This window comes from Elephas maximus, chromosome 12 (genome assembly GCF_024166365.1).
Source record: "Elephas maximus indicus isolate mEleMax1 chromosome 12, mEleMax1 primary haplotype, whole genome shotgun sequence".
Lineage (NCBI taxonomy): Eukaryota > Metazoa > Chordata > Mammalia > Proboscidea > Elephantidae > Elephas > Elephas maximus.
Genome location: NC_064830.1, coordinates 51,661,889 through 51,686,893, shown reverse-complemented (window position 1 = coordinate 51,686,893; position 25,005 = coordinate 51,661,889). Strand labels below are relative to the sequence as shown.

At 39.3% G+C, this 25,005-nt stretch overlaps 1 protein-coding gene across 1 annotated transcript in view; it reads left to right on the top strand.

The window, feature by feature from the left end:
- Nucleotides 1-756: 756 nt before the first annotated feature.
- Nucleotides 757-25,005, top strand: part of SPPL2A (signal peptide peptidase like 2A) — a 61,475-nt gene continuing 37,226 nt past the window's right edge. Inside the window, exon 1 of the mRNA XM_049904964.1 lies at nucleotides 757-1,119. Within this exon, the coding sequence (XP_049760921.1) occupies nucleotides 1,009-1,119 (111 nt within the window). The 5' untranslated portion in view covers nucleotides 757-1,008. The remainder of the gene's footprint in view (nucleotides 1,120-25,005) is intronic.

Sequence of the window (25,005 nt, the reverse complement as noted above, 5' to 3'; positions counted from 1 at the left end):
TTCCAGCAGAGAGGACTACCAGTGCAGAGGCTGGAAGGACCAAAGAAGACCCGGTGGCTTAAAACGCGGGAAAGTAGTTAAGACAGGGTCAGAGAAAAAAAACACACACACACCCATTGCCCTTGAGTCCATTCCGACTCACAGCGACCTTATAGGACAGAGTAGAACTGTCCCACAGTTTTTCCAAGACTGTAACCTTTACAGGAGCAGACTGCCACATCTTTCTCCTGCGGGGTCGCTGATGGATTCGACCTGCGGACCCTGCCCTTAGTAGCCAAGCGCCTAACCGCTGCTCCACCAGGGTTCTTCGGAGAAGGCGGGGGCCAAATTACATAGGTTCTGTAGGCTATAGTAGAGGTTTGATTTTGTTCTAAGTGTGACGGCAACTGACATGATCTGATTTATATTTAAAAAGATCATTCTAGGACTGATGTGTGAATAATGGACTGTCGGGAAAGGAAACACAAACCAGTTTGGTGGTGAGAAACGTTGGCGGCCTGGATAGGGTGGTTTTGGAGAAAGTGGACCTATTTGGGATATACATGCGAGTGGACAGGACATGCTGAGTGATGCACAGGTGAACTAAGGATGACCCGTAGACTTTTGGCTCAAGTTTATCTGGGTAAAAAAAAAAAAAATGGCTCGAGTTTATCTGGGTAGTTACTGGAAAACCGAGCAGGTGCTCGCGACTTCGGGGGGGGTGGGGGCGGTGGTGGTAAAGTCCCTGCGCCTCCCTGGGCTCCGGAGAGAGCGAAGGTCAGGCAGCTGGGAAGCGACACTCCCAGGCCCGCACTCAGGGGCCTCCCAACCCCAGGAAGCAGTGAGGGCGTAGCAACCGGAGCAGGCGGCCTCGGGACTCCCCGTGGCCCGCGCGGGGGTTTCCGCGTCTTCCGGGCGGGGCCGGAAGAGGAAGTCGGTGGTGCAGTGGTGGCCCGGCACAGCCCAGCTGCTCGCTCCTGTCCTGCGGCCGGGGAGGCAGCGCTGCGCCGAGACACGGAGCGCCCTCCCATGCCGAGCCGAGCCGAGCCGCGCCGCCGGGCGCCCACCGCTCCCATGGGGCCGCAGTGGCGGCTACTACCCGCCGTGGCCGCCGTGCTCTGGGGCTTCCTGCTACCGCTGGTAAGGGAGGCAGGCGGGCGCTCGGGCCTCCCCGGGGCGGGGCCGGAGCTAGGGCTCCCTCCCCTTCTCGCGCTGGGCCTCCTCAGACTCCGCTTCGCCTCTCCTGTGGCCCCGCCGACCTACCAGCTCTTGTTTTTCCTTTTCACTCCCCTCCCTTCTTTACTTCCAGCCTCCTCATTTTCACCCGGTTTCCTCGTATCTGCCCACTCCCCACCCTCATTCTCGTCCCTTGGAGTCCCGCGAAGTATCTACCCCCAAGACATACTTGCAGAGCACGTCGCGCTACGTTTACCTTAGCTTTCCCTGTTTCGAGCATTTTTTATTGACCTCTTGAGTTTCATCGTCAGTCGTTTCTTACCGTTTCTTAACCTCTTGCCTCTGGGAAAGAAAGAAAAGAATTATACGTGGCCCCAGGGTGTTTAGTGGTTCCCGGACTAACCTTTAGTGTAATTGCTTGAATAGAAAAAGTTCTTTTTCTTCCTCTTTCGTATTTCTTGCTTCGCCTTAGGGCTTTTAAGTCAGTTGATTCATTTCTGGGGTTTGGGGGTGATAGTAATATTTTTTAAAAGAACACACCGAAGTATAATTCCTTTAGCGATGTTCAGTTTTCTGCCTAGTTTAAAGGGCAGGGAGTTGTTTGTTTTCCTAATTACAGAAAAGTAATGAGTTCTTAAAATTAAACCTCAAGTATTGGAGCTTCAGTGGGTGATCAGGACGTCAGTGTTCAGTGTTTTGGTTTTTGTTTGACTTAGGAAGTTTCAGAGTGGAAACCTTTATGAACGTTTATACAGAATTGGCATGGTGTTTCCTGTTGGAATGGTGTATTCCATTAGAATGAGGAACCTCTCTGAAAGACGTGTTTTGCTTACTTCCCAGTTTAAAGGCTTACCGTTAGTGAATACATTCCATTTGAAAGTGTCTAGCTTTTATTAAGAAACCAAAATCTAGGCCAAAAGGGTTAAATGCCTTTGGTGTATTAGTAACTTTGCTAGGCAACATTCTGAACATAAATGAGAGAATGCATCTAAAAATTGCATGGGGGAGGGAAGTACAGTATAAAGAGAATAACAAGGTAGTAGTGAAAAAAAATTTTTTTTTTTTTTTTAGCGATAGCCTGAGTCTTTGAGGCATTTACTAAGTAATCAGATAGTTTAATACATCCAAAAGATAGCAATTAGGGTATAGTATATAAATGCACATAAAACTGTAACCTAGATATAAAACTTATAAAAGTGTTTTTGCACTCATTTTCATTTCAACCTCTTAAACTAATTGTAAGAATATGTATCACATTCTGACTAATTCTTTCTCAACACAAATGAATACATGTATTATTCAATGATGTATTATTCATTAATTTCTCATAAATGCACAATGAAATTCTTATCAAAATCTCTGAACCCTCTCCCCAGAAAAACCTAGTCAGAATTTTCACATAGCTTCAAGAACTTTATGAATCTAGAAGTCATCTCTCCTCTCTCTCTCCCACATTCTGGATTTTATGCTTTTTATATTGCTCCTAGGTATTTTGTTGTATTAACCTTAAATTCTATACTCCTCACTCCTACAGTAGTTGTAGGGATCAAAAAGTAACAGTGTTTCAATTGACAGATAGTTTATTATATGCCAGGCAGTGTGCTGATAGCTGTGAATAAACTGATAAGATGTCTTTAAATTGTAAAGATAGTTTTTTAATGCTGACTGGCATTATTCCCTTTCCATTTCTTGTCGATTAGTTTTCTTGCTCTTTCCTTTAATTTCCTGCGGTGGTCTCTTTCTCATCCCTTTCTTTTTCTGAGGAACTCAGTGGTTTTCTTTTCCCAGCGGGTGCTCTCTCCTGCTTGCTTACCAGACGCATAGTTCCTTTCTTCCAACACTCTTTTATAGTTTTTTTCACCATCTCCTTCCTTAGCCCTTGTTTGTTCCTCTTCCTTAATCTTACAGCTTTAGGTGGCCTTTATTTATTTATTGTGGTAGAAATATATATAATAAACATTTGCCCATTCAACAGTTTTTTCATGTATAACTTGGTGGCCTTGGTTATTCCATCATGTTGTGGAACCAAGATCATTATCTGTTTCCCAATTATTCCACCACCATGAACAGAAACTCACTGCCTTCTAAGCAATGACTCCCCATTTCCTCCTGCTTCCCAGCCATTGGTTGTTGTTGTTGCACTCATGGCGACCCCACGTGTTGCAGAGTAGAACAGTTCCATAGGGTTTTCAAGGTTCTGACCTTTTAGAAGCAGATCACCAGGCCTGTCTTCCAGGGTGCCGCAGGGTGGGTTGGAATCGCTAACCTTTTGACTAGTAGTCAAGTGCTTAACTGTACCATCCGGGGACTCCCGCCTGTTGGTAACCACTAATAAACTTTGGCCTCTGTACATTTGCGTATTTCACATAAGTGAGATCGTATAGTATATGTTTTTTTGTGACTAACTTGTTCCACTTAGCATAATGTTTTCAAGGTTCATCCATGTTGTGGGATGTATCAGGGCTTTGTTTCTCTTTATGGCTGAATAATATTTTATTGTATGTATCACTTTTTTTAATCTATTCATCTGTTGATAGACATTTAGGTTTCTGTCCTTTGGCTATTGCGAATAGTGCTGCAATGAACATTGGTTTCCATTTGTGTTCCTGCTTTCAGTTCTTTTGAGTATCTACGTAGGATTGGGATTGCTGGATCATATGGTAGTTCTGTATTCAGCTTTTTGAGGAACTGCCACACTGTTTTGCAAGGTGGCTGTGCCATTTTGCGTTCCCACCAGCAGTGGATGAGTATTTCAGTTTCTTCACATCCTCACCAATACCTGCTATTTTCCAATTTTCTTTTTTTTAATCATAGCTATTTTAGTGGGCATGAGGTGGTATCTCATTCTAGTTTTGATTTGCATTTCCCACTGGGGTTAATGACTAATGACATTGAGCATCTTTTCATGTGCCTCTTGGCCATTTGTATATCTTCTTTGGTGAAATGTCTATTGAAGTCCTTTGCCCATTTTTGATAGGGTTGTTTGTCATTTTGTTAAGTTATAGGAGTTCTTTATTCTGGATCATAAACCCTTATTTTAGGGAAGTAAATCCTTATTTTAGGGAATTAAACGCTTATTAGTTCCCTAAAATTTTCTCTTAGTCTATAGTTGTCTTTTCACTTTGTTGATAAAGTTCTTTGATGAACAAAAGTATTTAATTTCTATGAGGTCACGTTTATCTATTTTGTCTTTTGCTGATGGTGCTTTTGGTGTCATATCTAAGAATACATTGTTAAAAACTAGTGTTATGGGGAAAAAACATCTCCAAGTTTAGTGAAGCAAAAAGAAAGTTTTATTTGGCATATATTCAAAAGGACAAAAGTTGAGAAGTGGACAAGCATGTTGCCAGAGCTATGTCTGCCTAAGTCCAAGGAAGTATTACAGAGTAAGCAAGAATGGGAAAACGGACAAGCATGCTACCACAGCCATGTCTGTCCAAGTCCAAGGAAATTACAGTATAGACAAAAGTGGGAAAAGGGACAAGCATGCTGCCACAGCCATGTCTGTCTGAGTCCAAGTAAGGTTACAGAGTCATCAGTATATATTAACATTACAAACGGGCAAAACCATTGGAAGCTTCGCCTTTTCACAGATTGGCTAGAAACTGTTATCCTACATTTTGAATTGTCTTTCTTAACAATCATTGGTACAGGTTTCAGTAGGGACAGTCAGGAGGGTCTTCACTGGTCCAACAAATTTCTGTTCACTAAATGTTAATAGAAAAAGATAAGGGTTCTTTTGTGTTATGGCTTCTGTGAAAGTTTCCCTAAAAGATATTTTCCAAGAGTATCCTATCTATTGTCTTTTACCTCAGGGCCCAGTTGATGTGTCCTTGTGAGCCCAGCTTCAGCTGGGTCACATTCTCTATGCTCAAGGACAGGGAGTAATGACTCTAATATCATTTCCTAAATCACTAGGCCTGGTAGCCATACCCCTATATGGTTTTAGTGTCCACACTTTGGTCCTTGATACACTTTGAATTGGTTTTTGTATACTGTATGGTGTAAAGTCTGGATTCAACTTCATTCCTCTGCATGTGAAAATCCAGCTGTCCCAGCACCATTTATTAACTGGACTTTTCTTTGCCCTTGGGATCGATTTAGTACCCTTGTCAAAAATCAGTTGACTCTAGGTGACCCCTTGCAACTCATTTAAATTGATGATGCAAGCTCGATCATTTCATTTTTCTTTTGGGCTCTTGCAGCTGGTGCTTTTGGGCCTCGTTCTTCTTAGTCACATAAGAACAGGGCCAACATTGTCATCTAGAAGCAGCATGTAATATCCAGAAATCATTACCACCTCTTTGTAGAAGAGAAAAAGCTTAGCATTGGAGAGGCCCTTAAAGATTACTGTCATTTTCACATCAGAGTGACCTCATTGTGTATTTTGAACTGAGGTACAGCATACCTGGGTGTTTTAATGATTTCTGGACCCATTAAACATTTAGATCTAGAAATAAAAAGAGTGCCTTGCAGGTAGTTAACTCTGTCTTGGTCTTGCCATAATTTGGTTTCACACTTGTTCTTCTCCACTACAACCCTCACACCCCAATTGTCAGATTTTTATTTTCACAGTGTTAGTTTGACCCAGGCACAGTCTTCTGTTTCAAAGAGAATGGGTGAAGTTTGGCGTGAGTTGGTTTTCTAAAATTGCTTCAAAGTTCTCTGAAGAACCTTGAATCTTTCTCATGATTTTTTTTGTTTGGTTTTTACAAAAGTCCTGCTTACTTTTTCTTTACTTCAAAGAATTTGAGGTATCGTATAGTCACCCTTTGAGCTTGTTACAGTGAAGCGATAATGAGGATCCCTGGCAGAAAATTCAATTGCTGAAAACCTATGTTCTTACACCAACTGAAAGAACCATCTTTAATTCCTTCTCTTCTGCCCATCTCTCTCTGTCTCCTGGGGAAATTAGGCATGCTCAGCTATCCAAGCCATCAGAGACATGCTGTGGTACTGATTTTGCCAAATTCCTCCTTTAACTTTCAGTTCTTCACAATTTTGCCTGCATACCATATTGACCATCTTTTCCCTTCTTGCTTCTGTATTCCATTGTCAGCTTTCCAAGTCACTGATGACTGTGTTATCTCATTCCCCAGATGCAACACTTAACAAGTAAATCTCCTCTGAAACTCAGAATAACCCTGAGACTGTTCCGGAAGATGGTGGTTTGTCCAGATTATATAGAAAGTTATGGAAAAGGGTCTAGACATTTCTTGATATTTTTCCACTACATTGTGCAGTAATGATCTTTTTCTAAATCAAAAATAGAACACAAGGCTGACAGGATAAATTTGTGAGTTTATTTATTTATAAGAAAAGGTTTAAACATAGGAGAAGTCACGTTTCGTATATGTTTGGCAAATTTTTTGTTAAAAATCACCCGAAATTGTATCTTTACAAAAATCCAGACCAAGAGTCTCCAGGTATAGGCCCTCACTCACAGCTTCCTAACATTCTTTTTTTCTTTCTTCTAATTGTGGTTGCCTTTAGGCCAGAATTTGCCAAACTTGGTCTTAAATCTACTTTGATTCACACATTTATATTACCAGGCTGGCCTTGAAGGTATTTGAGTTTTTAAAGTCTATAAATTGTGGGAAAGTTGAGGTATATCATTATATAGTAAGATTACTTAGGGAAACCAGGGTAAAGGATGGAACTGGATAACAAGTGGGAAATAAGCCCCAAGAAGGAATAACCATGCCTGACGTATTGTCTGCTGTCTCCCCTAGCACCTCATAGACTTCAGAGTAGTGAATGAGTAACATTGTCTCCTTTTCCATACCCTAGTACCTCTTAGCCTGTGTATTACATGTCCCCAGATTCTTCAAGACAAGGAATGATCTGCTTTCCCATGGCCCACAGACTCCTCTGACCCCCTATAAATCCCTGTTTGATGCCCTGGCTCCCACTAAGCCTCAAATTAAGTAACTAAGATTACACTTAAGACTCTGCAGGTCTTGGTCTAGTCACCTTCAGTGCATCATTTTCATAAATCTTGAATGGTAGAAGTAGGAGTAGAAACAAAGTTAGCTGTCTTGATTATGTAAGTTATTAGAGAAGACAAACAAAATATATAATAGTAAATGAAGTTATATAGGTGTGACTTTGGAACATGTGTTATTCGGACACACAGTCTCAACTTTGCCTTTTCTGCAGAGGCCCCTTTCAACTCTTTTACTTTATTGCTATTGACTTAAAACTTACATGTAAGTAAGAGAAAGATGTGAAGAAAAAGGATACGTTGCTATAATGTAATGGTAGTGGATAGGTAACTGTTGCCCCTTAGGTTTTACAGATTAGAGATTACTGTTTTATTCAGTGCTGCTGTAACAGAAATACCACAAGTGGATGGCACAGTCTGGTAGGCTAGAAGTCTAGATTTTAGAGCCTCAGCTCCAGCGGAAGACTTTCTCTGTTGGCTCTGGAGGAAGGTCCTTGTCATCAATCCTCCCCTGGACTAGGAGCGTCTCCATGCAGGAATCCCGGATCCAGAGGATGTGCTCTGCTCCCAGCACTGTTTTCTTGGTGATTTGAGGTTCCCCTGTCTTTCTCTGCTCACTTCTCTTTTATATCTCAAAAGAGATTGGCTCAGGATACAATCCAGTCTTGTAGATTGAATCCTGCCTCATTAACATAACTGCCTCCTATTCCACCTCTTTAACATCATAGAGGTAGGATTTCCAATACGTAGGAAAATCACATCAATTACAGAGTGGAAGACAGCCACACGATATGAGGAATCATGGCCTATCCAAGTTGACACATATTTTTGGGGGACACAGCTCAGTCCATGACAGTTATGTTGCAAGTTTACATATTCTGTTTTAGAAATATGGATTTTTTTTTTTTAAATCTCAAGTTTTCATGGTATGTAAATTCTGTTGACAGAATTTGAAAGAAAGAAAATACCCTCATATTTGGTGTCTAAATATAGAGAAATAGCTTAATTTATAGATTTGTACAAAGAAAGATTTCAAGAGTGTCAACTGGAGAGTTAGTGGCATTCCCACATTGCCCCCTGAAACTGCAGGATTAAGTACATCTAGTGCGTAACAATACAAATAGCATGACCGTGGTTAATTTACAGACTGTGGAGGGGCGTGGGGAAACTGGGACTCAGTGACTCATCCACCAAAGAATTTTGAAGGAACTCATTGGGAACTGCTGGCCAAAATACAAATATAGGCTATGCCAGCAGACTGCAGGTGCAGTGTAACTCTCACCTCTGGAGAAAATTCCTAAGGGGACTCTAGTGTGTACTGTCCAGAAGACTAGTGAGTTCCACCGCTATTTATGATGAGAACTATAACCTTATTATACCCTGGACCAACATCAGGGCATCCCCTGGAAACTTGTTAGAAATGCAAAATCTTGGGCCCCAACCCACACTTATAAATCAGAATATATGTTTTTAACAGAACATTAACGTTCAGGAAGCACTGATCTGTCATAAATAGTAAGAAATCGCTGTACAGATTACTAAGCATAATCTCCAGAAAAAAAGAAGAACCATGTTTGAATGATCTGTTAGAGCTGTTTTTCTCCCAGGAGATGTGTGTGTGTGTGTGTGTGTGTGTGTGTGTGTGTGTGTGTAAAAAGTATATACAATGGAACATCTCAACCATTCTTATGCATTCAATTCAGTGACAGTTACATTCACCGTATTCATCACTGCCTGTCTCCAAGTGTTTTCATTACCCTTAATAGAAACACAGTGCTCCTTAAGCAGTAACTCCCCATTTCCCCATCCTTCTAGTCCCTGGTAACCACTAATAAACTTTGGTCTCTATGGACATGCATATTCTAGATATTTCAGGTTCATCCATGTCATATAGCATATATCAGAACTTCACTTTTCTTTATGGCTGAAAAATATTTTACTTTATGTATATCCAAAACCCAAACTCATTGCTGTCAAGTTGATTCTGACTAATAGCCACCCTATAGGACAGAGTAGAACTGCCCCGTAGGTTTTCCAAGGCTGTAATCTTTATAGGAGTAGACTGCCACATCTTTCTCCTACAGAGTGGCTGGTGAATTCGAACTGCTGACTGTTTGATTAGCAGCCAAGCTTAACCACCATGCCGCCCAGTAGCACCACTTGTGTGTATGTACCACATTTTATTTATCTATTCATCTGTTGATAGACAGTTGAGTTGTTTCCACTTTTTGGCTACTGCGAATAATGCTGTAATGAACATTGGTGTACAATTATCTGTTTGAGTCCCTGCTCCAATCTGTTGGGTATATATCTCAGAGGGGAATTGTTGGGTCATATGGTAATTCTATGTTTAATTTTTCGAGGAATCACTATACTGTTTTCCACAGCAGCTATACCATTTTACAATCTCACCAGCAATGGACGAGGGTTCTAATTTTTCCACATCCTCACCAACACTTGTTATTTTCTCTTTTTCTGGTAATAGCCATTCTAGTGGGCATGAAATAGTATCTTGTTGTGGTTTTAATTTGCATTCCCCTAATGACTTTGATGTGCTTATTGACCATTTATGTATCTTCATATATATTCAGGTCTTTTGCCCTTCTTTTTTTTTAAACTTGAGTTGTTTGTCTTTTTGTTGTTGAGTTGTAGGAGTTCTTTATGTATAGAGTAGCCCTCCACTTAAATGACAACCACTCCTTAAGTCAGTTCTGACATAAGTCGAATACCTCATTTAAAACTAACAGCTGATGCTTCTTATGATATGAAGTGCTGAATAAGATCATGCCATAGTTCTGGTCTACAGTGAAATTAGTGTCAGTGTCATAACATTGAAGTCGGAGTTGTAGCAGCTTTTGGGCTGTGCTCAGTTCAGTTGTTGTATGTTGTGACAGTTGAACATTGCCCAACTTTCTATCTGTTACAACTCCAGATAATGATGCTGACTTCATTGTAGACCAGACCATAGCCTGCTATATGGCAGTGTTTTGAACAGTGAATCATAAAATTGAATATCTGCAAGTGAACATCTGAGAATGATAACATCAGCAAGTTATGTGCTGCAACATTGTATGTAGTACGTATTACTAACAGAAAGATGTATCAGAAAAAAAAAAAAAAAAAAAACCCGAATGGTTGTAAGTGCAGTTCATTGTAACTGGAATACATTATAAGTCAGGGACTACCTGTATCCTGGGTATTAAGCCCTTACCAGATATATGGTTCCTCAAAATTTTCACCCAGTCTGTTAGTTGTGTCTTTGTTGATAAAAATCCTTTGATGCACTGAAGTTTTTAATTTGATGAAATCCTTTTTATCTATTTTGTCTTTTGCTGCTCATGCTTTTGGTGCCATTTTTAAGAATCCATTATCTTAAACTAGATCCCAAAGCATTACTCCTGTGTTTTATTCTAAGAGTTTTATGGTTTCAGTTCATAGATTTAGTTCTTTAATCCATTTTGAGTTAATTTTCATATATGGTGTATGCTAGAGCTTTTAAAGGGAATTAAGTATATTCATGGGTAAAGGTTAACATGGCATTATTCACAGCTTAATCTTGATCAGATGAGAATGGGCCAAGCTACAGAGCCCTGGCAGATCCGAAGGATGGCATGGATATAGGATGGGAGGTAGTATGTTAAATAACTATTTAGCGAGAGAAATCATTATTTTCAGAATGAGTATGTGAAGACTTGAACTTGGAAAATAAATCCAGTGTTGAAACTTCCTTTTGAAGGGGAAAGGGTACCAGACGAATAAACCAATAAACTTTGTGAAGAATCCTTGAACTGTGCTAATTGCTTGGACAGGTCTGTCCCCAGTAGGTTAATATTGGGTTAGTGAGACAGCATCAAGAGTCTATTGGAACTGAATCCAGGAATTCAAATGTGGGTGGTTAGAACTACAAGAGGCTAGAGTGAAAAACATGGGTGCAGCCCCAGGAGACAGACAAGGAGGTCAGTGCAAGACTGACTCGGTGTAAGTAAGCAGGTGAAATAAAACTCCTTATACATGTCTCTCTGTTGAAGGTCTGACTGAACTCAAAAAAAAAAAAAGAAGCCCTGCTGGTGCAGTAGTTAAGCACTGGGCTGCTAACTGAAAGGTTGGTGGTTCAAACCTGTTACCACAAATTGCGTATTCGTGCCCCCTGCAGCAAAGCCAATACTGAGACAGGAGGAGGTAAGCAGTAAGAGGGCTTTATTGAATACCAGTATTCAAGAGACAGAGAGGGTTAAATTGCTCTCAAATTCCGTCTAAACCTAGAGGACTAATTGGAGAGTTTTTATAGAGGAAAGGTCAGGGTTTAAAGGTTTTCAGGAATGTTGGTTTTTCTTGGAGGTAGACACGATGATAAAGTGATCTATTATTGAAGTCCTGCAAGTCTCTTCATGCCATCCTGGAGTCCTGCAAGCCTCTTCATGCCATCCTGATTTCTGTCACAAGATGGATCTAAGCTTTGTTCAGCTACTTCAGTCTTGTGTTTTTTTTTTCCTGGGGAGAGGAACATAGTTTAATCAACTAAAAATTGATTACCTTATTTTTCTTTAAAGGAACAGTGGTGGGACAGATTCCAGAGCAAGTAATTACGTTTCAAAGACTAGCTTATACAGCTATACTAAAACACTAGAAAATATATTCTTTCTACTTCCATACTAAAACACTAAAGAAAATGTGTTTTCTCTACTTCAAACCCACCAGCAGCTCCACAGGAGAAAGATGTGGCAGGTTGCTATGAGTCAGAATTGACTTGATGGCAGCGGATTAGGTTTTGGTTTTTGATCTCAAAAAGAAGGGGGGAAATAGTGCTCCTGTAAGGACGTGAGCATAGCGTACACCATTATTGTTGCTGTTTTAAAGACTTTTGGAAATCTTTATATTTTTTTTAATTGTGCTTTAGGTGAAAGTTTACAGAGCAAATTAGTTTCTCATTAAACAATACACAAATTGTTTTGTGACATTGGTTGCCAGCCCACAATGTGTCAGCATTCTCCCTGTCTCCACCCCTGGTTCCCTGTTTCTATTCATCCAGTTTTCCTGCCTACTCTTCTTTGCTTTTGGGCTGGTGTGCCCATTTAGTCTCGTATACACGATTGAACTACTAAGCACATTCCTCATGTGTGTTATTGTTTGCCCTATAAAAAAAACAAACCCGGTGCTGTCGAGTCGATTTCTGACTCATAGTGACCCTATAGTACAGAGTGGAACTGCCCCATAGAGTTTCTAAGGAGCACCTGGCGGATTCGAACTGCCGACCCTTTGGTTAGCAGCCGTAGTGCTTAACCACTACGTCACCAGGACCTGTCTAATCTTTGATTGAAGGGTGAACCTTGGAAATGACTTCAGCACTCAGTTAAAAGGGTATCCAGGGGCCATACTCTCAGGATTTCTCCAGTCTCTGCCAGACCAGCAAGTCTGGTCTTTTTGTGTGTGGGTGAATTTGAAATTTTGTTGTACATTTTTCTCCCACTCTGTCTGGGACCCTCTATTGTGATCTCTGTCAGAGCAATCAATGGTAGTAACCGGGCACCATCTAGTTGTTCTGGGCTCAATCTGGTAGAGGTTGTAGTAGTCATGGTCCACGAGTCCTTTGGACTAATCTTTGCCTTGTGCCTCTGGCTTGCCGTACCAAAAGCTCCTTAGGAGAAAAATGATCAAAGGCAACCAAAACATTAAGATAGACTTAAACATGAATATTCCTTGATTTGAAAAGAAGATGATATGGAATATGATTGAAATCAAGTGACTGGATAAAGTAATTCAGGAATTGTTCATGAGGTCTTAGCATACCAGAACAAGTAGGCACCCCGTGAAGTTTTATGTGAAGTAAGTTTGAGTGAAAAAATATTATTTCACATCTTGGACTAGGAAACTTTCTTCCTTTGCATGTGAGGATGAACTAAGATGCCAAATATAAAAGCATTGGTGTGAGATTGATGATTTCATGGTCCTGAAGGACGTGGTTTCAAGACCAGCAGTTGTAGGAGCTGGCCTGAAGAGGAAGGATTTGAGGCAAGCAGCAAGGTGCAGTTGTCATGGGGAAAGGAGTTCCATGAAGCTATAAAAAACAAAAACAAAAACATGAAGCTATAAAAAAAAGAGTCCTAAAATTGAGTGTATTTGAAAGTATATAGGGAAAGGACTTAATGTTTGGGAGGAACTGATTAAGTATTAGAAGAATTTGAGGGGTGGTGTGAGACCCATGACAGAATTGTAGAGGGGCAGCAATATACGTGACTAACATTAAAACTGAAGTGTGAGGGCCGGACACTAAAAAGAGAGGTTCTTGGAGGTCCAGCAGTATGAAGTGATAGCACAGTTGAAAGACTGCCTGTCTGGATTTGGGAGAGCTGTTTTAATCTTGGCCTTGAGATTGACTGACCACATCATTTTGATCATTTGGACCTGTTTGAGCTAAAATGAAGGGAACTAGACTATGTTATCTCTAAAGCCCTCCTAGTTCTTGATAGTAATCTTTTTACTCAGAAAATAGTTTAATTACAAATTGAAAATATACACAGATTTTTTTAAAGAGTTGAATAAAGTCATAAAAGACCAGACCACAGGTGATAACAAAGGGAAAATTCAGATGTTTTAGAGCATGCCACTAACTTGTTAGTTGCCATCAAGTGAATTCTGATTCATGGAGACTTCCATTAGAGTAGAACTGTGTTCCATAGGGTTTTCAAGGCTGTGACTTTTCGGAAGCAGATCACCAGACCTGTCTTCGGAGGTGTCTCTGAGTGGGTTCAAAACATCAGCCTTTCAACTAGTAGTCGAGTGCTTAACCATTTGCACCACCCAGGGACTCCTGTCAGTAATTTAGAAGATATTAAGGGAAGTATTCTGCTCTTCCACCATAGGGTCTTTGTGAAATGATGTAATACTAGTCTGGGTGGACCATGGGTATTACCTAATTTGGCACTACTAATAATTGAAAAAAGGAGTTCTGGTGGCACCGTGGTTAAGCGATCAGCTGCTAACCAAAAGGTCAGTAGTTCAAACCCACCAGCTCCTCTGTGGGAGAAAGATGTGACAGTTTGCTTCCATAAAGATTTACAGTCTTAGAAACCCAATAGAGCAGTTCTGCTCTGTCTTATAGGGTTGCTATGAGTCAGGATCGACCTGACAGTGGGCAGGCTTATTTTACTCAACATAATATTTTCAACATTCATCCATGTTGTTGTAGCATGTATTAGAACTTCATTTCTCTTCATGGCTGAATAATATCCCCCCATTGTATGTATCGGGTGTTTTTAATCTCACAATAAGATATAATTTTTTGTTTTGTGTTTCACCTTTTTTTAAACAGTTGCACCCCTGCCCTTTTATTTTTTTTTAACACCTTTACTGAAATATAATTCACATGCCATGCAACACACCCCATTTAAAGATGTGCAGTTCACTGGTTTTTAGTATATTCACAGATATGTGCAGCCATCAGCACAATCAATTTTATAGCATTTTATCACCACAAGCAGAAAACACGTACTTTTTAGCTATCACCCCCCATACCCTACCTCCTCCAGCCCTAAGCATCCACTAATCTTATATTTCTTTTGTATCTCATAAAGAGTGCCAGATGTATTATCATTGATAATAGCTGCCATTTATTAGGAGCTTAATATGTGCAAACAATTGAATTACCCAATTTAATCCTCAGGACAACTCCATCTGAAGGCTGAGAATACTGAAGGTTAAGACAGGTTAAGTCACTTGCCCAACACTACATAGCCAGTAAGTGGTGAAATGGGCATTCTGTCCCAGGTCTCTAACACTAAAACTCATGTTCTTAATCTCTATTTTGTTTTTTTTTTAATTATTGTGCTTTAAGTGAAAGTTTACAGATCAACTCAGTCTCTCTTACAAAAATTTATATACACCTTGCTGTGTACTCCTAGCTGCTCATTCCTCCTCTCCAGCCTGTATTCCCTGTGTCCACTTAACCAGCTCCTGTCCTTCTCTGCCTTCTCATCTCGCCTCCAGACGGGAGCTGCCCACATAGTCTCATGTATCTGCTTGAGCCAAGAAGCTCACTCTTCACCAGTATCATTTTCTGTCTTACAGTCCAGTCCAATCCCTGTCTGAAGAGTTGGCTTTGGGAATGTTTCCTGTCTTGGGCTAACAAAAGGTCCGGAGACCATGACCTCCCGGGTCCCTCTAGTCTCAGTCAGACCATTAAGTCTGGTCCTTTTACATCATGCTCCTAATCTTTATATCATATTTGCTGAAGTAAATGGAAGTAAGTTAAAGCTATGCAATCTGTATGAGAAAATTTTACCAAAATAATTAAAAATATAGCACAAATGCTTAACTTGTTCTAGGTTTGCTTGCTTAATCATATTTGCTCTACTTTATATCCAGTACTAACTATTCTAGAATCATGTACTTTCATCTTTTATACTAGTCTTCTGCCAGCATTCATTTTGCCTTAGTAATTCCTATATCAATGAGTTTGCTTTTATCAGTGATAAATTTTCTGCAATTATAGGAAAGATTATAATCCCTTTATAGGAATAAATCTTATTTATTTTTTGACATCTTTGTACCTCCTTGGACATACAAGCTATTTTTTAGTCTCTTAGTTTTTGTAATTGTAAAAGTAATGCAGAATATTATACAGTTGCATAAATGGAAGTACTGTGTATGTATAGGTATAGGTATGAAAAATCTAACAATTTAAATTTTAGAAAAGCTATAGATCAGTATCATCCTATATGTATAATACAAACTATCTGCAATACGTATGTAGATATTTATATTTATGTATATTTCTCTGAAATAGTCATAGACAGTGTCTAAGAGTGTGACCATGAGTGCCAGGATGAGAGGAGAGGAACCTTAGATATGCCCTTTTGTTTTGTTTAAATGTTTTTTCCTTTTATTTATTTCTCTCTCTCTGATGATTTCACCGGAGTCCCTGGGTGGTGCGAAGTGTTAACACATTGGCTGCTAACCGAATGGTTGGCTGTTTGAGTACACCCAGAGATGCCTCAGAAGAAAAGCCTGGTGATCTGCTTCTGAAAAATCAGCCATTGAAAACCCTATGGAGCAGTTCTCCTCTGACACACTTGGGGTCACAATGAGTCAGAATCAACTCGACAGCAACTGGTTGGCGGGTCTTTTCATACCCTCACCTTTGCCTTTGTTTTCCTTTACTCTTTTTTGATAGTCTGATGTGTAGCTTTCCATATCTTTCTTCAAGCTCACATATACATACAGATACATATAAAGAGTTTTTTTGGTCATTATTTTTATAAAAATGGGATTATGCTATAATTATCTCTCTGGAACTTCCTTTTCTCACTGTGGACATCTTCTTTCCTACTAATGAGAAGGCGAACTTTCTTTTTAATGGTTGGTCATTTTTGGTCATTATTTTTATAAAAATGGGATTATGCTATACTTACCTCTCTGGAACTTCCTTTTCTCACTATGGACATCTTCTTTCCTACTAATGAGAAGGTGAACTTTCTTTTTAAATGGATGCATACTATGCCATATCATAATTCAGAAGGCTCCCTGTTGGTGGCAGTTGATTTTTTTTTCCTGCTATAACAAATAGCATTGCAGTGAATATCTTTAAACATTTATCTTTGTGCATGTGTATAAAATATCTGTAAGATATTAGAAAGAGGATTCTATCAATACGTATTTTTTGTAGGCACTGCCAGACTGTCTACAGAAAAGGTTATACCACTTCTGCAGCAATGTGCACAGGTAGATCCCAGATCCTAGTTTCCAAATATCATTCCTGTCTAAAGGAACTTAGTGGAATGGTTGGTTCCTGATCTGTAGCAGGTGAAGTTCAAGGTGAGCCTAGGATATCTCGTGCCAAAAACCAAGAATGTCAAAAGAGTACAAAGAGCCAGCTGGAAGAAACTCTACTGGCCAATAATTATTGTAATTATAACACATCGAATTAAAAAAAGAAAACGAGTCTCTATTGATGCTAAGCAAAAGGTAATAGGGGGAGGGAATAAAGTTCTTTTTAAAGAATGGCAGCCGATAACTGTAGAAGGAATGATAGTATTAAAAAAGTTCATCATTTTGCAACCCCCACTGTAATATGTAAAATTAAGTTTAGGCAAGGGTCATCATGGAGGCCATCGCATGGTGCCACAGATTACTTACCAAGCATAAAGGGGAAAGTATACCTTTGCACTGGAGAAATTTTGCAGTTACTACCCTACCCAGATGATCAAACTCAGCATCACTAAGGGCGAGACATCCTGACATTATGTGCTGATTTGTTGGATGCAATAAGAAGTACCCAAATCGTTTACACAGTATTCTTTCCAAAAATGTTTAACTTAAATCTAATCAAGCCTCATGATTATCTGCAGGATTATCTTCTGTAGTTCAAATTATAGATGATCCAACTGTGTGACCTTAAGGAGCCCTGGTGGAGCACTAGTTAAGGACTTGGTTGCTAACCGAAAGATTGACTGTTGGAACCCCAGGAAAAAGATGTTGCAGTCTGCTTCTGTAAAGATCACAGCCTTGGAAACCTTAGGAGGCAGTTCTGCTCTGTCCTGTAGGGTTGCTAAGAGTCAGAATTGACTGGACAGCAAAATTTTTTTGTGTGTGTGTGGCCTTAGGCACGTTACTGTAGTAATTTTTCTGAGTCTTAGAGCCTTCATTTGTAAAACAGGAATTCTAATGTCTCTTAAAAGGGTTATCGAATCCAGATAAATGTATGGAAAAAATGTAGCCTATAGTTTGGTGTATCATAAGAATTTTAACATATTATTTCAGCTCTGCTGTCAGAATAGATTCATGGTCACCAAGTATGCTACTGAATGAAAACTACATTTTTCTTTTTCCCAGATAATTTCCTTATCTACTTATTCTGTACAATTTCATGACATGTTTTATGAATTCCCTGCACTTGCTTAGATACCTGAGCTAATGAAGCCCTGAGCATGGCAGAAAACCCTTTAATCCCGTATTCAAGGGACTTTAACTAGGAGAGCATGGAGTAGAGTAGCTCTTTACTCTAGAAATTTGGATTGATCTCTATGCAATTACCTATTTTATAACTCCAAATCATCAAATATCAGCAGTTTAATGTTGTTTAACCTAGTATGTGCTAGTGGCAGAGGCTGAGTACATCAGCTTTATTTCCCAAGCAATCTTCCTCCCCTCCTCCCCCATAGTTTTAGGGAAAGATTGCTCAGAGGAGAGAAGAAGGATTTGGATTGATCCAGGCTTGGAGGGAATCGTGATGTGGAATGGCATTCGGATTGTCTTAGGATATTTCTCCCTTTCCATACACACCATGTATAATAGTTATTTATTTATTTATAATAATTTTTATTGAGCTTTAAGTGAACATTTACAAATCAAGTCAGTCACATATAAGCTTATATACACCTTACTCCATACTCCCGCTTACTCTCCCCATAATGAGTCAGCCCGCTCCCTCCTTCCAGTCTCTCCTTTCATGATAATTTTGCCAGTTTCTAACCCTGTCTACCCTCCTATCTCCCCTCCAGACAGGAGATGCCAACACAGTCTCAAGTGTCCACCTGATATAAGTAGCTCACTCTTCATCAGCCTCTCTCTCCAACCCATTGTCCAGTCCCTTCCATGTCTGATGAGTTGTCTTCGGGAATGGTTCCTGTCCTGGGCCAACAAAAGGTTTGGGGACCATGACTGCCGGGATTCTCCTAGTCTCAGTCAGACCATTAAGTCTGGTCTTTTAATGAGAATTTAGGGTCTGCATCCCACTGACCTCCTGCTCCCTCAGGGGTTCTCTGTTGTGCTCCCTGTCAGGGCAGTCCTCGGTTGTGGCCGGGCACTATTTAGTTCTTCTGGTCTCGGGATGATGTAGGTCTCTGGTTCATGTGGCCCTTTCTGTCTCTTGGGCTCATAGTTATCGTGTGACCTTGGTGTTCTTCATTCTCCTTTGCTCCAGGTGGGTTGAGACCAATTGATGCATCTTAGATGGCCGCTTGTTAGCATTTAAGACCCCAGATGCCACATTTCAAAGTGGGATGCAGAATGTTTTCATGATAGAATTGTTTTGCCAGTTGACTTAGAAGTCCCCTTAAGCCATAGTCCCCAAACCCCCGCCCTTGCTCCGCTAACCTTTGAAGCATTCAGTTTATCCCGGAAACTTCTTTGCTTTTCGTCCAGTCCAGTTGAGCTGACCTTCCCTGTATTGAGTATTGTCCTTCCCTTCACCTAAAGTAGTTCTTATCTACTATCTAATCAATAAATAACCCTCTCCTCCCCTCTCTCCCTCCCCACCTCATAACCACAGAAGTATGTGTTCTTCTCAGTTTATACTATTTCTCAAGATCTTATAATAGTGGTCTTATACAATATTTGTCCTTTTGCCTCTGACTAATTTCGCTCAGCATAATGCCTTCCAGGTTCCTCCATGTTATGAAACGTTTCACAGATTCCTCACTGTTCTTTATCAATGCGTAGTATTCCATTGTGTGAATATACCACAATTTATTTAACCATTCATCCGTTGATGGACACCTTGGTTGCTTCCAGCTTTTTGCTATTGTAAACAGAGCTGCAATAAACATGGGTGTGCATATATCTGTTCGTGTAAAGGCTCTTATTTCTCTCGGATATATTCCGAGGAGTGGGATTTCTGGGTTGTATGGTAGTTCTAATTTTTAAGAAAACGCCAGGTAGATTTCCAAAGTGGTTGTACCATGTTACATTCCCACCAGCAGTGTATAAGAGTTCCAGTCTCTCCGCAGCCTCTCCAACATTTATTATTTTGTGTTTTTTGGATTAATGCCAGCCTTGTTGGAGTGAGATGGAATCTCATCGGAGTTTTAATTTGCATTTCTCTAATGGCTAATGGTCGAGAGCATTTTCTCATGTATCTGTTAGCTGCTGGAATATCTTCTTTAGTGAAGTGCGTGTTCATATCCTTTGCCCACTTCTTGATTGGGTTGTTTGTCTTTTTGTGGTTGAGTTTGAACAGAATCACATAGATTTTAGAGATCAGGCGCTGGTCGGAGATGTCATACCTGAAAATTCTTTCCCAATCCGTAGGTGGTCTTTTTACTGTTTTGGTAAAGTCTTTAGATGAGCATAGGTGTTTGATTTTTAGGAACTCCCAATTATCTGGTTTCCCTTCGTCATTTTTGGTAATGTTTTGTATTGTGTTTATGCCTTGTATTAGGGCTCCTAACGTTGTCCCTATTTTTTCTTCCATGATCTTTATCGTTTTAGTCTTTATGTTTAGGTCTTTGATCCACTTGGAGTTAGTTTTTGTGCATGGTGTGAGGTATGGGTCCTGTTTCATTTTTTTGCAAATGGATATCCAGTTACGCCAGCACCATTTGTTAAAACGACTATCTTTTCCCCAATTAACTGACACTGGGCCTTTGTCAAATATCAGCTGCTCATATGTGGATGGATTTATATCTGGGTTCTCAATTCTGTTGCATTGGTCTATGTGCCTGTTGTTGTACCAGTACCAAGCTGTTTTGACTAGTGTGGCTGTATAATATGTTCTAAAATCAGGTAGAGTGAGGCCTCCCACTTTCTTCTTCTTTTTCAGGAATGCTTTACTTATCCGGGGCTTCTTTCACTTCCATATGAAGTTGGTGATTTGTTTCTGCATCACATTAAAAAATGTCCTTGGAATTTGGATCGGAACTGCATTGTATGTATAGATTGCTTTTGGTAGAATAGACATTTTTACTATGTTAAGTCTTCCTATCCATAAGCAAGGTATGTTTTTCCACTTAAGTATGTCCTTTTTAGTTTCTTGCAGTAGTACTTTCTAGTTTTCTTTGTATAGGTCTTTTACATCTTGGTAAGATTTATTCCTAAGTATTTTATCTTCTTGGGGGCTACTGTGAATGGTATTCATTTGGTGATTTCCTCTTCGATGTTCTTTTTGTTGATGTAGGGGAATCCAAGTGATTTTTGTATGTTTATCTTATAACCTGAGACTCTGCCAAACTCTTCTATTAGTTTCAGTAGTTTTCTGGAGGATTCCTTAGGGTTTTCTGTGTATAAGATCATGTCATCTGCAAATAGTGATAATTTGACTTCTTCCTTGTCAATCCAGATGCCCTTTATTTCTCTGTCTAGCCTAATTGCTCTGGCTAGGACCTCTAGCACAATGTTGAATAAGAGCAGTGATAAAGGGCATCCTTGTCTGGTTCCCGTTCTCAAGGGAAATGCTTTCAGGCTCTCTCCATTTAGAGTGATGTTGGCTGTTGGCTTTGTATAGAAGCCCTTTATTATGTTGAGGAATTTTCCTTCAATTCCTATTTTGCTGAGAGTTTTTATCATAAATTGATGTTGGACTTTGTCAAATGCCTTTTCTTCATCAATTGATAAGATCATTTGGTTTTTGCCTTTTGTTTTATTTATATGGTGGATTACATTAATGGTTTTTCTAATATTAAACCAGCCTTGCATACCTGGTATAAATCCGACTTGGTCGTGGTGGATTATTTTTTTGATATGTTGTTGAATTCTGTTGGCTAGAATTTTGTTGAGGATTTTTGCATCTATGTTCATGAGGAATATAGGTCTGTAATTTTCTTTTTTTGTGTTGTCTTTACCTGGTTTTGGTATCAGAGATATGGTGGCTTCATAGAATGAGTTAGGTAGTATTCCATCATTTTCTATGCTTTGAAATACCTTTAGTAGTAGTGGTGTTAACTCTTCTCTGAAAGTTTGTTGGAAGTCTGCAGTAAAGCCATCCGGGCTAGGGCTTTTTTTGGTTGGGAGTTTTTTGATTACCTTTTCAATCTCTTTTTTTGTTACGGGTCTGTTTAGTTGTTCTACTTCTGATTGTGTTAGTTTAGGTAGGTAGTGTTTTTCTAGGAATTCATCCATGTGTAGGTTTGCAAATTTGTTAGAGTACGATTTTTCATAATAATCTGATATGATTCTTTTAATTTCAGTTGTGTCTGTTGTGATGTGGCCCATCTCGTTTCTTATTCGGGTTATTTGTTTCCTGTATTTCTTTAGTCAGTCTAGCCAATGGTTTTTATCAATTTTGTTAATTTTTTCAAAGAACCAGCTTTTGGCTTTGTTAATTCTTTTAATTGTTTTTCTGTTCTCTAATTCATTTAGTAAAGCTCTAATTTTTATTATTTGTTTTCTTCTGGTGCCTGATGGATTCTTTTGTTGCTCGCTTTCTATTTGTTCAAGTTGTAGGGACAGTTCTCTGATTTTGGCTCTTCCTTCTTTTTTATGTGTGCATTTATCGATATAAATTGACCTCTGAGTACTGCTTTTGCTGTGTCCCAGAGGTTTTGATAGGAAGTGTTTTCATTCTTGTTGCATTCTATGAATTTCCTTATTCCCTCCTTAATGTCTTCTATAACCCAGTCTTTTTTCAGCAGGGTATAGTTCAGTTTCTAGGTATTTGATTTCTTTTCCCTAACTTTTCTGTTATTGATTTCCACTTTTATGGCCTTGTGGTCTGAGAAGATGCTTTGTGATATTTTGATGTTTTGGACTCTGCAAAGGTTTGTTTTATGACCTAATATGTGATCTAGAGAATGTCCCATGTGCGCTAGAAAAAAAGGTATACTTCGCAGCAGTTGGGTGGAGAGTTCTGTATAAGTCTATGAGGTCAAGTTGGTTGATTGTAGCAATTAGGTCTTCCATGTCTCTCTTGAGCTTCTTACTGGAAGTCGTATCCTTCTCCGAAAGTGGTGTGTTGAAGTCTCCTACTATCAATGTGGAGGTGTCTATCTCACTTTTCAGTTCTGTTGAAGTTTGTTTTATGTATCTTGCAGCCCTGTCATTGGATGCATAAATATTTAATATGGTTATATCTTCCTGGTCAATTGTCCCTTTAATCATCGTGTAGTGTCCTTCTTTATCCTTTGTGGTGGATTTAACTTTGAAGTCTATTTTGTCAGAAATTAATATTGCTGCTCCTGCTCTTTTTTGCTTGTTTGCTTGATATATTTTTTTTCCATCCTTTGAGTTTTAGTTTGTTTGTGTCTCTAAGTCTAAGGTGTGTCTCTTGTAGGCACCATATAGATGGATCGTGTTTTTTTATCCAGTCTGAGACTGTCTGTCTCTTTATTGGTGCATTTAGTCCATTTACATTCAGCGTAATTATAGGTAAGTATGTGTTTAGTGCTGTCATTTTGATGCCTTTTTATGTGTGTTGTTGACAATTTCATTTTTCCACTTTTTGTGCTGAGATGTTTTTCTTTGTAAATTGTGTGTTCCTCATTTTCTTAGTATTTGACTTTATGTTTGCTGAGTCATTATGTTTTTCTTGGTTTTTATTTTGAGGTATGGAGTTGTTATACCTCTTTGTGGTTACCTTAATATTTACCCCTATTTTTCTAAGTAAAAACCTAACTTGTATTGTCCTATATCGCCTTGTATCCCTCTCCATATATCAGTTCTACGCCACCTGTATTTAGTCCCTCTTTTTGATTATTGTGATCTCTTACATATTGACTTCAGTGATTCCCTGTTTTGAGTGTTTTTTTCTTTTTAAAATTCATCTTAATTTGTTTTTGTGATTTCCCTATTTGAGATGATATGACGATGTTCTTTTCTGTGATCTTGTATTGTGCTGGTATCTGGTATTATTGGTTTTCTGGCCAAAGAATTTCCTTTAGTATTTCTTGTAGCTTTGGCTTGGTTTTTGGAAATTCTCTAAGCTTGTGTTTATCTGTAAATGTTTTAATTTTGCCTTCGTATTTGAGAGAGAGTTTTGCTGGATATATGATCCTTGGCTGGCAGTTTTTCTCCTTCAGTGCTATATATATATGTCATCCCATTGCCTTCTTGACTGCATGGTTTGTGCTGAGTAGTCTGAACTTATTCTTATTGATTCTCCTTTGTAGGAGACCTTTCTTTTATCCCTGGCTGCTTTTAAAAATTTATCTTTGGTTTTGGGAAGTTTGATGATAATATGTCTTAGTGATTTTCTTTTTGGATCAATCTTAAATGGGGTTCGATGAGCATCTTGGATAGATATCCTTTCGTCTTTCATGATGTCAGGGAAGTTTTCCGCCAATAGATCTTCAACTATTCTCTCTGTTTTTTCTGTTATTCCTCCCTGTTCTGGGACTTCAGTCACACGCAAGTTATTTTTCTTGATAGAGTCCTATGTGATTCTTACGGTTTCTTCATTTTTTTTTAATTCTTTTATCTGATTTTTTTCCAGCTATATTAGTGTCAGTTCCCTGGTCCTCCAGATCCCCCACCCTGCATTCCAATTGCTCAAGTCTGCTCCTCTGACTTCCTATTGAGTTGTCTAATACTGTAATTTTTCTGTTAATCTTTTGGATTTCTGAATGCTGCCTCTCTATGGATTCTTGGAACTTATTAATTTTTCCACTATGTTCTTGAATAATCTTTTTGATTTCTTCAACTGCTGTATCAGTGTGTTCCTTGGCTTTTTCTGTAGATTGCCTTATTTCATCTCTGACGTCATCCCTGATGTCTTGAAGCATTCTGTAAATTAGTTTTTTATATTCTACATCTGGCAATTCCAGGATTGTATCTTCATTTGGGAAAGATTTTGATTCTTTCGTTTGGGGGGTTGTAGAAGCAGTCATGGTCTGCTTCTTTATGTGGTTTGATATCGACTGCTGTCTCCGAGCCATCTCTAAGGTATTGTAGTGATTTATTCTGTATTTTCTCACTGAGTCTTATCTTGTTTTGTTTTCTTTCAATATACGTAGATGAGCTTCTAGACTGCGCTGTCTTGATTGTTGTAGCCCTTGAATCACTTATGTCCTATTACCAGCTGGTTTGGGCCATTACCAGATATATAAGCCTAAGAGTCCACTCACTATTCTTGAGTGGAGTCTCATTTTGGGTCATCAAGTGTATGGTGCAGACTGTCACGTATCCACCTAGAGAAGTAGTGGTGATAGTTTTGTGCACCCGATTCCAGTAGCAGCAGGGTTTCACACTCCAGGGGGGCCAGG